The 11803-nt window shown below is 40.9% G+C and overlaps 1 protein-coding gene across 1 annotated transcript; it reads left to right on the top strand.

Moving 5' to 3' along the window:
* Positions 1–447: 447 nt before the first annotated feature.
* Positions 448–7455, top strand: LOC131331151 (4,5-DOPA dioxygenase extradiol-like). The gene is made up of 3 exons (XM_058365014.1): positions 448–818; positions 1216–1589; positions 6828–7455. The coding sequence occupies exons 1-3, from the start codon at positions 594–596 to the stop codon at positions 7030–7032; spliced, it is 804 nt and encodes a 267-aa protein (XP_058220997.1). The 5' UTR covers positions 448–593; the 3' UTR covers positions 7033–7455.
* The last annotated feature ends 4348 nt before the right edge of the window (positions 7456–11803 follow it).

Raw genomic sequence — 11803 nt, 5'->3', positions numbered from 1 at the left:
CAAAATAAGCAATAAGCAAATACATGCTCGTTAGGTGAATCTTGTTCGTTTATTTTAAGCAAACAACTAATCAAGCAATTAGCAATGCACTCCCTCCCAATTTGTTTAGAAGAATGTAATATTCAAGTAGATTCAAGTGAGTTAATTTGTTCTTTTAAAATCGACAAGATAAGTCGTCGTCACAACAAGGAAGACAGTGACATATAGTTGTTAATAGAGGGAGAGAGAGAGAGATAAATCAAGAGAGCGATTTGCTGAGTCACCTTGCTAGCAAGTAACCCAAAATCCAAAACTACCTTAGAGTTTTTGCACTTGTTTATAGCTTTTGTACGTCCTCCTTTATGTGAAGCTATTCAGTCTCAGTTATTCGGATATTCTCCAGATTTGGTCCAGATTCGGTATGGACCAACCCAACAAAGGAATCGAACTTTAATTAGACTAAAGGCTTCCTAATTCCCTAGTTGCGAGGTAACTACCACTGTGCCAATCTGGGGGGTTTTAAGAGTTAAGTTATTGACGGACGCAAAAGGCCAAGAAGTACTCTCTCTCTCTCTCTCTCTCTCTCTCTCTCTCTCTCTCTCTCTCTCTCCATAATGGACACATTCTTCCTTCCTCATGCAACTATGGGGAAAATGGATAGCAACCCCATAATGGAATTTCTGAGAAGTTGGAAGGACGTGGTACGGGTGCCCAAACCAAAATCAATTCTGATTGTTTCAGCACACTGGGACACGTGTGATCCAACTGTGAGCGTTTTCCCTTACGTTCATGAAACAACGTATGAATCTGAGGATTCCACAAAAAGTCACTTGGCCAAGGTAAACTTAATTATTACTGTACCATAAAAGCAGTTAACCAGAACTCTATTAGCACAGCAAGTCCTGTGCACAGATTGTTCACAGACGGGTCCGTGGGGCCCACTTACGGGGCTCACTCTAAGGCAAGACGCAACAAAAACGCCCCATTGAGGCGTATGCTTTTCAAGCCTTTTTTGCCCAGATGGCGGAGGCACACACATCAAATGAGTAGATTCATTATAAGTTGTTGAGGTTAAGAAGAAGGGTTCTCGCACATTGGCGGGACAACTTAGAGTGCTTTTAAAGATTGGATCTACTAATTCACTATCTTTATAAGCCATAGCTTCATTGGACTTCCAAATTTTATACAGTATAAAATTATGAAAATATATACTCCATTCTCTCTGTTCTATTGTAGTTCAAATACCCAGCACCGGGAGCTCCACAACTGGGTATGAGAGTGAAGGAGTTGTTAATGGAGTGTGGGTTCGAAACAGTCCATGAAGATTCAAGTCGTGGGCTTGACCATGGTGCTTGGTTTCCACTAATGCTCATGTACCCAGAAGCAGATATTCCAGTGTGTGAAATCTCAATACAATCTTCTAAGGATGGGAACCACCACTACAACATGGGCAAAGCCCTTGCTCCTCTTAGGGCTGAAGGAGTTTTGATAATTGGATCAGGTGGAACTATCAACTATGCTCCCCCCTATATTCCTCCACTCCATGCACCCGTGCTGTCTTGGGCTATTGAGTTTAATACTTGGCTCAAGGATTCTCTCCTTAGTGGAAGGTAATTAATGTACAAAATTTAATTTTACTTCAGTGATTATATCTGGTAATTTGCTCCCCCCCATTCTTCTATACTTAATTTTGAGAATTTGTACCCCTTTTCAAGTGATTACATCTGGTAATTAATAATATTTTATTTAAAATAAAATTAATTGATATTTATCAAACAAGATTCATATATAATTAATTCAAACAAAATATACTACACATTGAAAAATATAACCAATTTTCTATCAGGTTAAGAAAGAACTGAGGGAAACCAAGAATACAATCTTTCAAGATTGCTGTTTGCTACTTGAAAGCAACGCTTTGATTTGGACTTTGTGAAACCTGATCGTGAATCTGGATTAAGTTAGAGATAGGGCTGTAAGTGAGCCGAGCTACTCGCAAGCTCGGCTCGGTTACAGCTCGACTCGGTTCGATTTGAAGAGTAAATGAGCGAGCTCGAGCTCGGTTTTGTGGCTCGTTAGACAAACGAGCCGAGCTCGAGCCTAGTTAGGCTCAACTCGAAAGGCTCGCAAGCTGGCTCGGCTCAACTCGGTAATGGCTCGGTCCGGCTCGGCTCGAATATATATATATATATATATATATATATATATATATTCTTAATTTTAGTATTATGTTTCTTTTCCACGTTCTATTTCTATCCGCCGTTTGAGAGAGAGAGAGAGAGAGAAAGAGAGAAGAAGAAGAAGAAGAAGAAGGGGTGGGCGGCTACGTACCGTAACGATGATCGGAGTATCAGTAACCGAGTATGCAGCAAATTTTTCCCTTTCTGTTACCCCCAGACTTCTGCAAAACTCAGTACACATGACAACATGAGTATGCAGAAGCAAGTCCACAGAAGCATAAATAACTTCATAATCGTTCGATTGTGTGTTTACCGATTACGATTATGAGTTTACTGATTTCAATTTGTGGGTTGATTGATTTCGGTTTTCAGATTTCAATTTGTGAGTTTACTTATTTCGGTTTACAGATTTCAATTTGTGGGTTACTGATTTCGATTTGTGGGATTTCGATTTGTCCGTCGGAATCTAAGTTTTGATTGTCGGTGAGCAGAGGTCGTGGATTCTGTCCAGGTTTGTTTCCCGGCGAAGCTCTAATGGTGGATTTTGTGTCTGTTTTTTTTTTTGATAAAAATGATGAATTCGAGCTCGAGCCGAGCAGGCTAGTTTATTTCAGACCGAGTTCTAATGAGCCGAACTCGAGCTTTGTACATGTTTGGCGAGCCGAACTCGACCCTAATTTTTTGGCTCGATTCGAGCTCGAGCCATACCGATTCTGACCGAGCCGAGCTCGAACATGCTAGTACTCGGCTCGACTCGGCTCGTATACACCCCTAGTTAGAGATATGCTGTATGGTTATTTTATCCCCTGAATTTAGTCCCACCTCTAAATTAATACCATTTTCTTGAGAAAAAAACGACTGATGATGCACTTTCAGTTTATCAGTCGACTCAAACTCCTCTTGTGATGCCCCCTCCTCATTGGATACTGAGTTGCTTGATCCTATTGGATGTTGGTCCGAACAACATTTATTAATGGCTAGCTCTCCCTCTATTTGCTTTTGCCCATTCATATTCTTTTGAATAACGGTTCCCTCCACCCAAGACTTTGTTGTATATCCATTATGTTGTTGCCCTTTAATGCATTATAAACAGCCGTCTTATGAAGTAGTACTAAGTATATCCACATTCGATGTCACTATGATATTCTCACCTTCCCCAGCACTTTTGAAATAGGCACCTCTATATTGTTGATTTCTAATGTGGAATCCACTTGATTCGGTTCTAACCATGGTTCTTAAAACAATAACTAGTAATCGAATCAAAACTACATGTTCTTATTTCTCAAAACCATATATAACCAGACCTATAAACTGCAGAACTAGACCCAAAAAAACGGTTCAGTTCGGGTCAGATCAGTTTAGCAGTTATATTGACTTCCTTGAACACACCTAATAATTTGGCTCCCAAAATGATTACCTGTTGGAGAAAATTTTGGTCTTGAAGCCGAAGTATGGCGTCGAAGTGCTACACTTGCGTTGAAGAGCTGTATTATAAAGGAATCCATTGGCTTGTTGGTAGGGCTGTAAACGAACCGAATCGAGCCGAACCCTGTTAAATTCGGCTCGGGTTCGTTAAGGTATGAGTTCGGCTCGGGTTCGGCTCGAGTTCGATTCGAGCCTGAACAACTTGGCTTGAGTTCGGCTCGTTAAAATTTTTCAAGGCTCGGGTTCGGCTCGATTGGGTTCGTTAAGATACTAGTCTGGCTCGAGTTCGGCTCGGATTCGGCTCGAGTTCGATTCGACCTTGAACATCTTGGCTCGAGTTTGGCTTGTTAAACTCAAATGAATCGAGCCAAGCCGAATCTAAGCTCGAATTGAGCTCGTCAAGACTCAGATTTGATTCGGCTCAGCTCATTAAACTCAAGCGAACCCAAACTCTCTCATTGATCGTATAGAATTTGGGAGAAAAATAAGTATTGAATTATATATACAACCTTAAATTTTTTTACATTTACAAATAGACCCCTATTGAATTATTAATTAAATTTAAGTATAGGTTCGCGAACTTAACCGAGCCGAATACCGTTAGGCTCAGGTTCGGCTCATTTACGGAACGAGCCTAGAATTGAGATTCAGGTTTAGTTCGTTTAGCAGACGAATCGAACTCGAACGAGCTCTTACCGAACCGAGCCTCGAACAGTTCGCGAATGGCTCGGTTCATTTACAGCCCTACAGTTGTTGGTATCCACATCCTCATCTTCATTCTCCACGTCATCATCTCCAAGCTCTGGCATATCACCAACTTTCTGAGGAAGGACCTGGACTATGGCTTTCTGCAACTGTGACCCAGACCCTGTCCCTTTGCTACCACCACCATAACCTTGTACATTTTACTTTGACATTCAGCTGAATCTATTCATCGATTTTGCTGGGCCTTTCAGTAGCAATCAACATCATTCCTTTGTCAAAGGTTAAAAGTTTGAGGGTTGCCTCATCATTTCCGATAAAAATTCCCCATTGCTCACCGATTTTCTGAAATGTTGACACGTTCCACACATTAAGACGAATTCCATAGCAGGAAGAAAGCCATGTGATCCTTTCACGTTGGCTGCTTTCCCCTCACATTGCTTCACTTTGCTAAACCATCTTTGCGGCATATCTTCTGTGACAATAGAATCCTTAATATCCTTATCCTTGCAACGTTAGCAGCACATGTCTACCTCCCATACTCCGAATATCTGGGATTGGGATCCCTTCTGCAATAACTTGATTTTTGAGGTCAATCAAGCTAATAGTCGTACGGAGGGTGGCCACAACACTCCTGTATAACTATAACCAACCACAAGCACCTGGTGTGCATTCTACCGAAATCATGTTTGTTTCCTGATTCAGATGCTCTCCAGTTCCTTTTACTACCCGAGCATACGATTTTCCCCTTCTGCTCCCACTCCATACCTTGGATTTCCCTCTGCCATCTCCTTCGTTGTAATCAGATCCAGGGTTTTGACCTCTGAAAAATGGTTGGCTAGAGCTATTGACTGGGTAACTTCCCTGCCCTAATTTCCCCCCTTCGCTTCAAAGGTTGCATTTTTTACGAATAGCTGTCTGTCTTTAATCCAGATGCCGTTTGTTTTGGCCTTAGCATTCTCTGCAATCTTTCTATTGTTGTATCTCACGAAGCCGAAATTTCTCCCCATTGCTTTGCTTCTCTTTGTTGGTATGAACGCATCCTTCACCGATCAGAACCTGATGAAGAGGTTTGAACCAGCTAATTGATACATCCTCTGGTAGGTATTTGTCCACGAATAATGTGAACGTAGCCCCTTGTTATAGATTTTCAAAATAAAAGAGTCGTCATCTTGATTTTGTAAAATTTTCTTGTTTTCTTATAATGTTTGTTTTCCTCTTTGTAAGTTTTGTTCCACATTAGTTAGTTGAGAGATGTTGGAGTGGTATATATTAGGGAACATTTCTAATATGAGTAAATAATGATCTAATGTGGTGCAGCCCTATGGTGAGTCACATAGACCGGTTCTGATCGGGTGCAACTCGAGCCTACGGGTGCGCTGTTTCGTAGAGTTGCGATCTCAGCCGTTAGCCGCGAATGGGCTCGATCCAACGGATTGGATCAAATCCGATTGAGTGTGAGTGTAACAGTACATCAGTTTGGTGTGATTGGGTGTGACTGATCAATCTAGACTGTAGGATATGATCCAACGGTCAAACTAAATCAGGTGCATACCCATTCTCAATGGGTGCGTAGTGGCCTATAAATAGACCACTACTTGACAGAATTCATACACACACATATGCTGAATTTTTTCCACATCTCTCTCAATATTTCCTAGCATTCATTCTGCGTTCTGTTTTACTGCAGAAAACAGAACTCAGTGGTTCTTGGTTCTTATATCCATTCAGCAGGTATTCTGTCTGTTTCATCAGTGCAAATGCAAACGGAAAGAACTTCGAGTTCGGGTTTCGATTTATCTTGAAAGCGGATTTGCTGTAACCCTTTGAATACCAATTGGTGGGGGCAAATACTGTCTTTAGGAAAGCGACATAGTCGTGACTCGAAACGTATTTCAGCGTCTGTAGAGGTTTTGCCAACAGTTCAGTTTTGCAGCAGACTTTTCTCCAACACCCCTTCCCCTGCATCTCTCCGTGATGGGTGTTGCTAGACGTCGTGATGCAGTCCGAGTTTCTGGCGAAATGCCTCCTTCCCTCTTTCTCTCTCTCTCTCTAGACATTATGCTTATCAGTCATAATCCTTTGTTTTCCGGATATGCATGCTTTTGATTATCCCACTCTGTTTACATGCTTGATTAACCTTTGATAAGTTGCGATGGAACAAGAGAAAATCTTAGGTTTTACAGAGGTGTATTGCAGGAAAAGTTTCGTTAACATCCGGACTTTTGGACAGTTGCGATTCATTTTCTCAATTTATTCATGACCCCACAACACGTTCTGGTTGAGTTTTCTTCATGAAGTGTAGTACTAAATTTTATTTTTTTTCTTTTAATCTTTTGATCCGAAACGCAATCTTGCATTGAATAAAAGTCATACGGCATCTACAGTTTTCATCCAAAGCAAATACAATGATACAAACAATGTGGAACAAACTAAATATAAGGGTAGTAGTACTATATATATGTTCCCATGGATTATGATTTCTCAGTTAAGTTGTAGAGCTAGATACTAAGCTATATATCCCTTGTACATGTTATACAGGCATGAAGATGTTATTGAATTTGAGAAGCTGGCACCCCATGCAAAGATGGCACATCCTAGACCAGACCACATTTACCCTTTGATTGTAGCTTTTGCATCTGCTGGGAAAGGCGCAAAGGCTCAACTTATTCATCATAGTTGGCAACGTGGTTTCCTCTGTTTTGATTCCTATCGATTTTCAGATAATGTGGAAACGTCGTTTTGAGGCACACAACATGTTAATATCGCAGAATACGACTGTTGTTGTATAATTAAACTTCATGGTTGGTTGTGGGGTGTATAGCATGTGTGATGGAGTTGGGGGATTCGGAAACCCTATGGTGCAAAGTTTCAATCGTTCAAGAGTGTTTTGGACGATCCAGATTTAAATCAAACTTTTTTGAAAAAAAAGTTTCATTTTAGATCCAGATCGTTGAAAGCACATTTAGACGGTTGTGATCTGCCCTACAGAGCGCCCTGCAGGGGTCCGTCCATTTGTGTTTGTTCGTGTGATCAACTAAGGAATTGGGGAGAGTAGCCTTGGTAGGTTTAGCTTTTGTACCTGTGATTGATTGTGATTGTGTACAAGTTCAATTACAACCCAATCTACTGGCAGATCTAATCAGATTTTGAGAGCAGATATCAGGTTTCTCTTCTTGTTTGGACATTCTCATATGGGTGTGCACGCGCGCATGTAAAAGGGGAGAAACTAATGCGGCCCCATTAACTATTTTTGGATCTAAACTAAAGTAGTACTCCATATTTTGCGTTAAAATTTGATGAAATTATAATTAAGATTAATATATCTACATCACTATATATCCATCCTCCTAAATAATAAGAACGGGATTGGGGGATGCCACATTTGGATCTATTTTTCCAATAATGCCCCCTAAAATTACAGGCCAGAGGGTTTTTGGTGTCTAAAATCGTAATTTCCCATGGGCTTGGGGGTAGTGGAGCACATGCTGCCACGTAGCCAGTTCCCCTCTCTCTTTTTTCTCTCCCACACAATCCACGCGCACATACATACGCGGATTCAATGAGAAGAGAGAGAGAGAGAGAGAGAGAGAGAGAGAGAGGAAGAGGAGGAGGAGGAACGATCGCCAACCACCACCGAGCCTTCCACCGACGGCGACAACCACCACCGCTACTGGCCCACCACCACCACAGGCGACCACCGGCGCACCCCTCCCCTTTCGCCCACGTCTCTGTTTTTTGCCCCCGCACAACACCCACAACCCAAACAGATCTCGCCGTCGTCGTCTGTAAAGCCCGATTTTTAAAAAAATGCACTTATGTGACGCTAAGCAGGTTACGGTATTTTAAAAGAAATGTGATTAAGGTTAAGGAATATTTTCAATTGACGTTTTTAGGACACGAAGATAGCATGATATAATTTTAGGGGTTCAACACTTTTCTTTAAGAAGCGAACGACGCCTTAATGGTCTACACATTTTAATTAGTCTGTGTTGGATTTTTGAGATTTTTAGGAGACTGAAATTCAAACACGTTCGGATAGAAATTGCAACACACGGGTGCACAATGCTACGTGTCAAGTTGGGGTGACATAGGAATCACAGGTGTCCTTTGGAAAGGAAAGTAGGGTCCTGTTTCAACTTCAGCCACCGAAATACATGTATATAATTCACCTAGGAGTATAATTAAACTTTACATAAAGCAAAATAAGTTAGAAAAGAAAAAGAGAAGAAACAGCTAGAAGAGAGAAGGGGGAACGGTGAAGGAAAAGATAGAGGAGCAGTTCGTGCACCCGTCCTCTGATTCAACCGACTTTCGATTCCTTCTGTGCGCTGCCGGAAATTAGTTGGTAATTAACCTCTCTCCCCGTCTCTCTCTCTCTCTCTTGTCCCTACGCGGACCACCGTACGCGGCAGCAGCCATGGCGGATCTTCCTACACTTTTTTTTCCTCGACCTAAACCAGATGCGGGAATAGTTGCGGCACCGCTGCTGCTGTGCGTGAAGTAGGCTGCATGCCTTTGCATCTAGTATTAAATTATAAGGTGTATGTGTATGTATTAGGTACTGGAACATCCAGGGCTTGGATATAAGAACTCATATGTTAATTAGCCCTTAATCAGACCTTGTTTTGCTAGACTAAAAGAATCAACATAGTTAATTTGGATGCTCTTAAATTACTGACTTTTTAGATACGTACCCATGCGTAGGTAGCTTAATTTGCTAATCAAAGCTTGGTTCTCTGGATACATGACTATGATTAAGAATAGCAGACCCATAACCTTGAACCTTTTCTGTTGCCTAGGCCGACTCACAATCAAGAAGGTCTAAAAGTATTTCGATTATAGTTTTGAACGTGTTGTGACACAAATTAATTGGCAAATAGGTCAATCCGAGACTTAAGCAAGAGTTCGACCTTGTTTTCATCTTAGCCCTCGACAAGTCAAAGGTGCAAGTACTGTGAATTGAGGTGACGCGTGTAAAGTGACCGCTACTTCTTAAAGGTGAGTTGCGCACACCTTAGTTACATGTATTTTCTGAAATTTTGGAATGAGATGCCATTGCTTGATTTTGCTAGAAAATATGAAATTTGAACTTCCTCGTTGGTTTAATTGATGTTAATGCATGCAATGGCTGGTTTGTAAATCTTTTGAGTTGCAATTAAATTAGACCATGGCAATATGTTTTGGAAACTTGAATTTTATTGGTTGCGAGTACATGCTCGTGATAATATGATTCATTCGAACGGTGTCCCGAGCGCTAGGGGACGGGTAAAGATACTAGTGGCGGGAAGTAATAAGGTAGGAGATGCAGCCAGGCATCACCGGGTAATGATATCTTACCACTCTTCAATGGGGTCGCTCCCCAACTGACTGGCAAAAATACCGTTGAATGCTATTATCGCTCAAAAGTGCAAAAGTTGAAAGGGAAATGAAACGAAAAGGGTCCATCTTTTGGGCCAAAGAAATGAGCTTTCGGACAAAAATGCATGTACTGGAGAATTTGATGAGAATATTTGAAATGTGCTTTGCTCTTGAATTATTTTACTAAGTGGGGTATTTCCATGGTCAAACTTGTACCTTTAGTATACGTTTCTCACCCGAGCTTCGGCTTATGAAAACCTTTTCCAATTTTTCAGGTTAAGATAGATTGCAAGTTGTGGCTGAACAAGGTGTTAGAATAACCGTGGAGAATCGTGTATTGTCTAATGGTTTGTAACTATTATACTTATACACTTAGAAGCTCTGGATTATGTTATTTATTCTACGCTTCCGCATACTTTGCTTATATGGTTTAAAATGACGCCGATGTTAGAAATCCCTAAACTAGAATATGAGCAGGCCTTCGGCGGCTTAACACCCGCTTGGCCGGTCATGACTTCTAGGGTCGGTTTTGGGTCGTGACATCGTCGTCGTCCAACACCCACAACCCAAATCCGTTTCAGTCTACGTTCACGATTTGTGGTGGGTTTTCCGTTTTCCAGTGGGTTTATTGAGTTGTATTTGGTCGAGTTGTATTTGTCGACTGATTTTCAAACCCTAAAGTCTCGTCTCTTCAGATTCTTAGCTTAATATCGGTTTTGTTGCGCTATGGTTATGTAGAAAAGCTGGCTTGATTCGGAGTTCCTTCATTTCAATTTGATCTCTTCGTATTTCTACTCAATGTAATTGCTTTGTTCATTGCTAATTTTCAGTTCATAGCCTTGAGATATCGAGCTAGCTCTTTTCGGTGGATCTTGAAGGTTCGATCATTCTGAACCGTTACAAACTCTGCTTTTTATGCTTAGGTTTTGTTTTTCAGCTTTAACTTTTGAGATTTAAGCTGATTCATTTAGATTTAGATGTTAAACTTGACTATTTAAGAGCCTCAGATCCAGAGCAGGGCCGTCCCTTAGGGAAGACGGACGCCTCGGGCCCCCAATTTTCTTTTAAATTAGGGCCCCATTTCATAGGTTGTTATACTAGGTATATAACACAAAATACCATTATGTTAGCGCAATTACTATTTTGTCGCTGAAGATGTAAGAAGATTCATATTTAAGTGATACTTTGCATTCTTGTAATGATCAATCCTTTCGAAAACTTAATCTACCTGATTATAGGTTTTCCTTATTTCAAATTGATTTATTGTTTATTTTGTTTGCTCATAAAAGTACATAAGGGGCCCCAACCTTCAAGTTCGCTTAGGGCCCCCAAAATGTCGGGGATGGCCCTGCTCAGATCTTCTGTTGTTTCTCGCCAGTGTAGAGCTTGAACAGCGATTCTTTCTTCTAAATGCTGTTTCTGTTTTGCTGATTTAATTTGATTGGGTTTTGCAATTTTTCATTTTTTTTAACGCACATGTACACCTATAAACTCACATAATTATACATAGAGTTAGCAATTGAAATACTTGTATTTGATTATCTGTGTCAACACAGAACAAACCAATAATTTTTGGGCACAATTTTTCAGGGAATTCTCGGCATATACTCCTCCGATGAGGAACACGGATGGGTGTTATCAGTTCTCAGTCTTTGCGTTCTCTTCTTAGCCTCTGTGGTGCATTTAGTTTCAGCTGCAAATTATGTGCCAGCTAAAGATATCCTACTTAACTGCGGGGCTTCTTCGCAAGCTAATGATACCGATAATCGCCAATGGACTTCAGATATTGGGTCAAACATTTTTTCTGCAATTGGGAGTTCATCTGTTTCTACTGTTGCTACCCAAGCCCCTCCGGTTCCTCGATATGCCCCTGGGCTTCATCAAGGTTCGATTTCTAGCCCCATCGATTGACACCTGCTATAGCATCGATTTTTGCCTACCCGTTAGCCTAAAAATCAGATCTTTATCTAGCTTAATAAAACCTCAAATCATACTATCTATAAATTCAGTTCTATTGTGGGTGTATCTCCAAACTTGGAGGGATAAAGTTTTCTATTTCTATTTTGTTTATTGATCTAATACTAATTGATGTGAACAAGACAAATCATACAAAGTGAACTTAGGCTTGATACGACACGCGGCAAGATAGAATCAGT

The sequence above is a fragment of the Rhododendron vialii genome, chromosome 6a, assembly GCF_030253575.1.
Source record: "Rhododendron vialii isolate Sample 1 chromosome 6a, ASM3025357v1".
Taxonomy (NCBI): domain Eukaryota; kingdom Viridiplantae; phylum Streptophyta; class Magnoliopsida; order Ericales; family Ericaceae; genus Rhododendron; species Rhododendron vialii.
The sequence above is the reverse complement of the archived record's forward strand: the minus strand, read 5'-3'. Positions and strand labels throughout refer to the sequence as shown.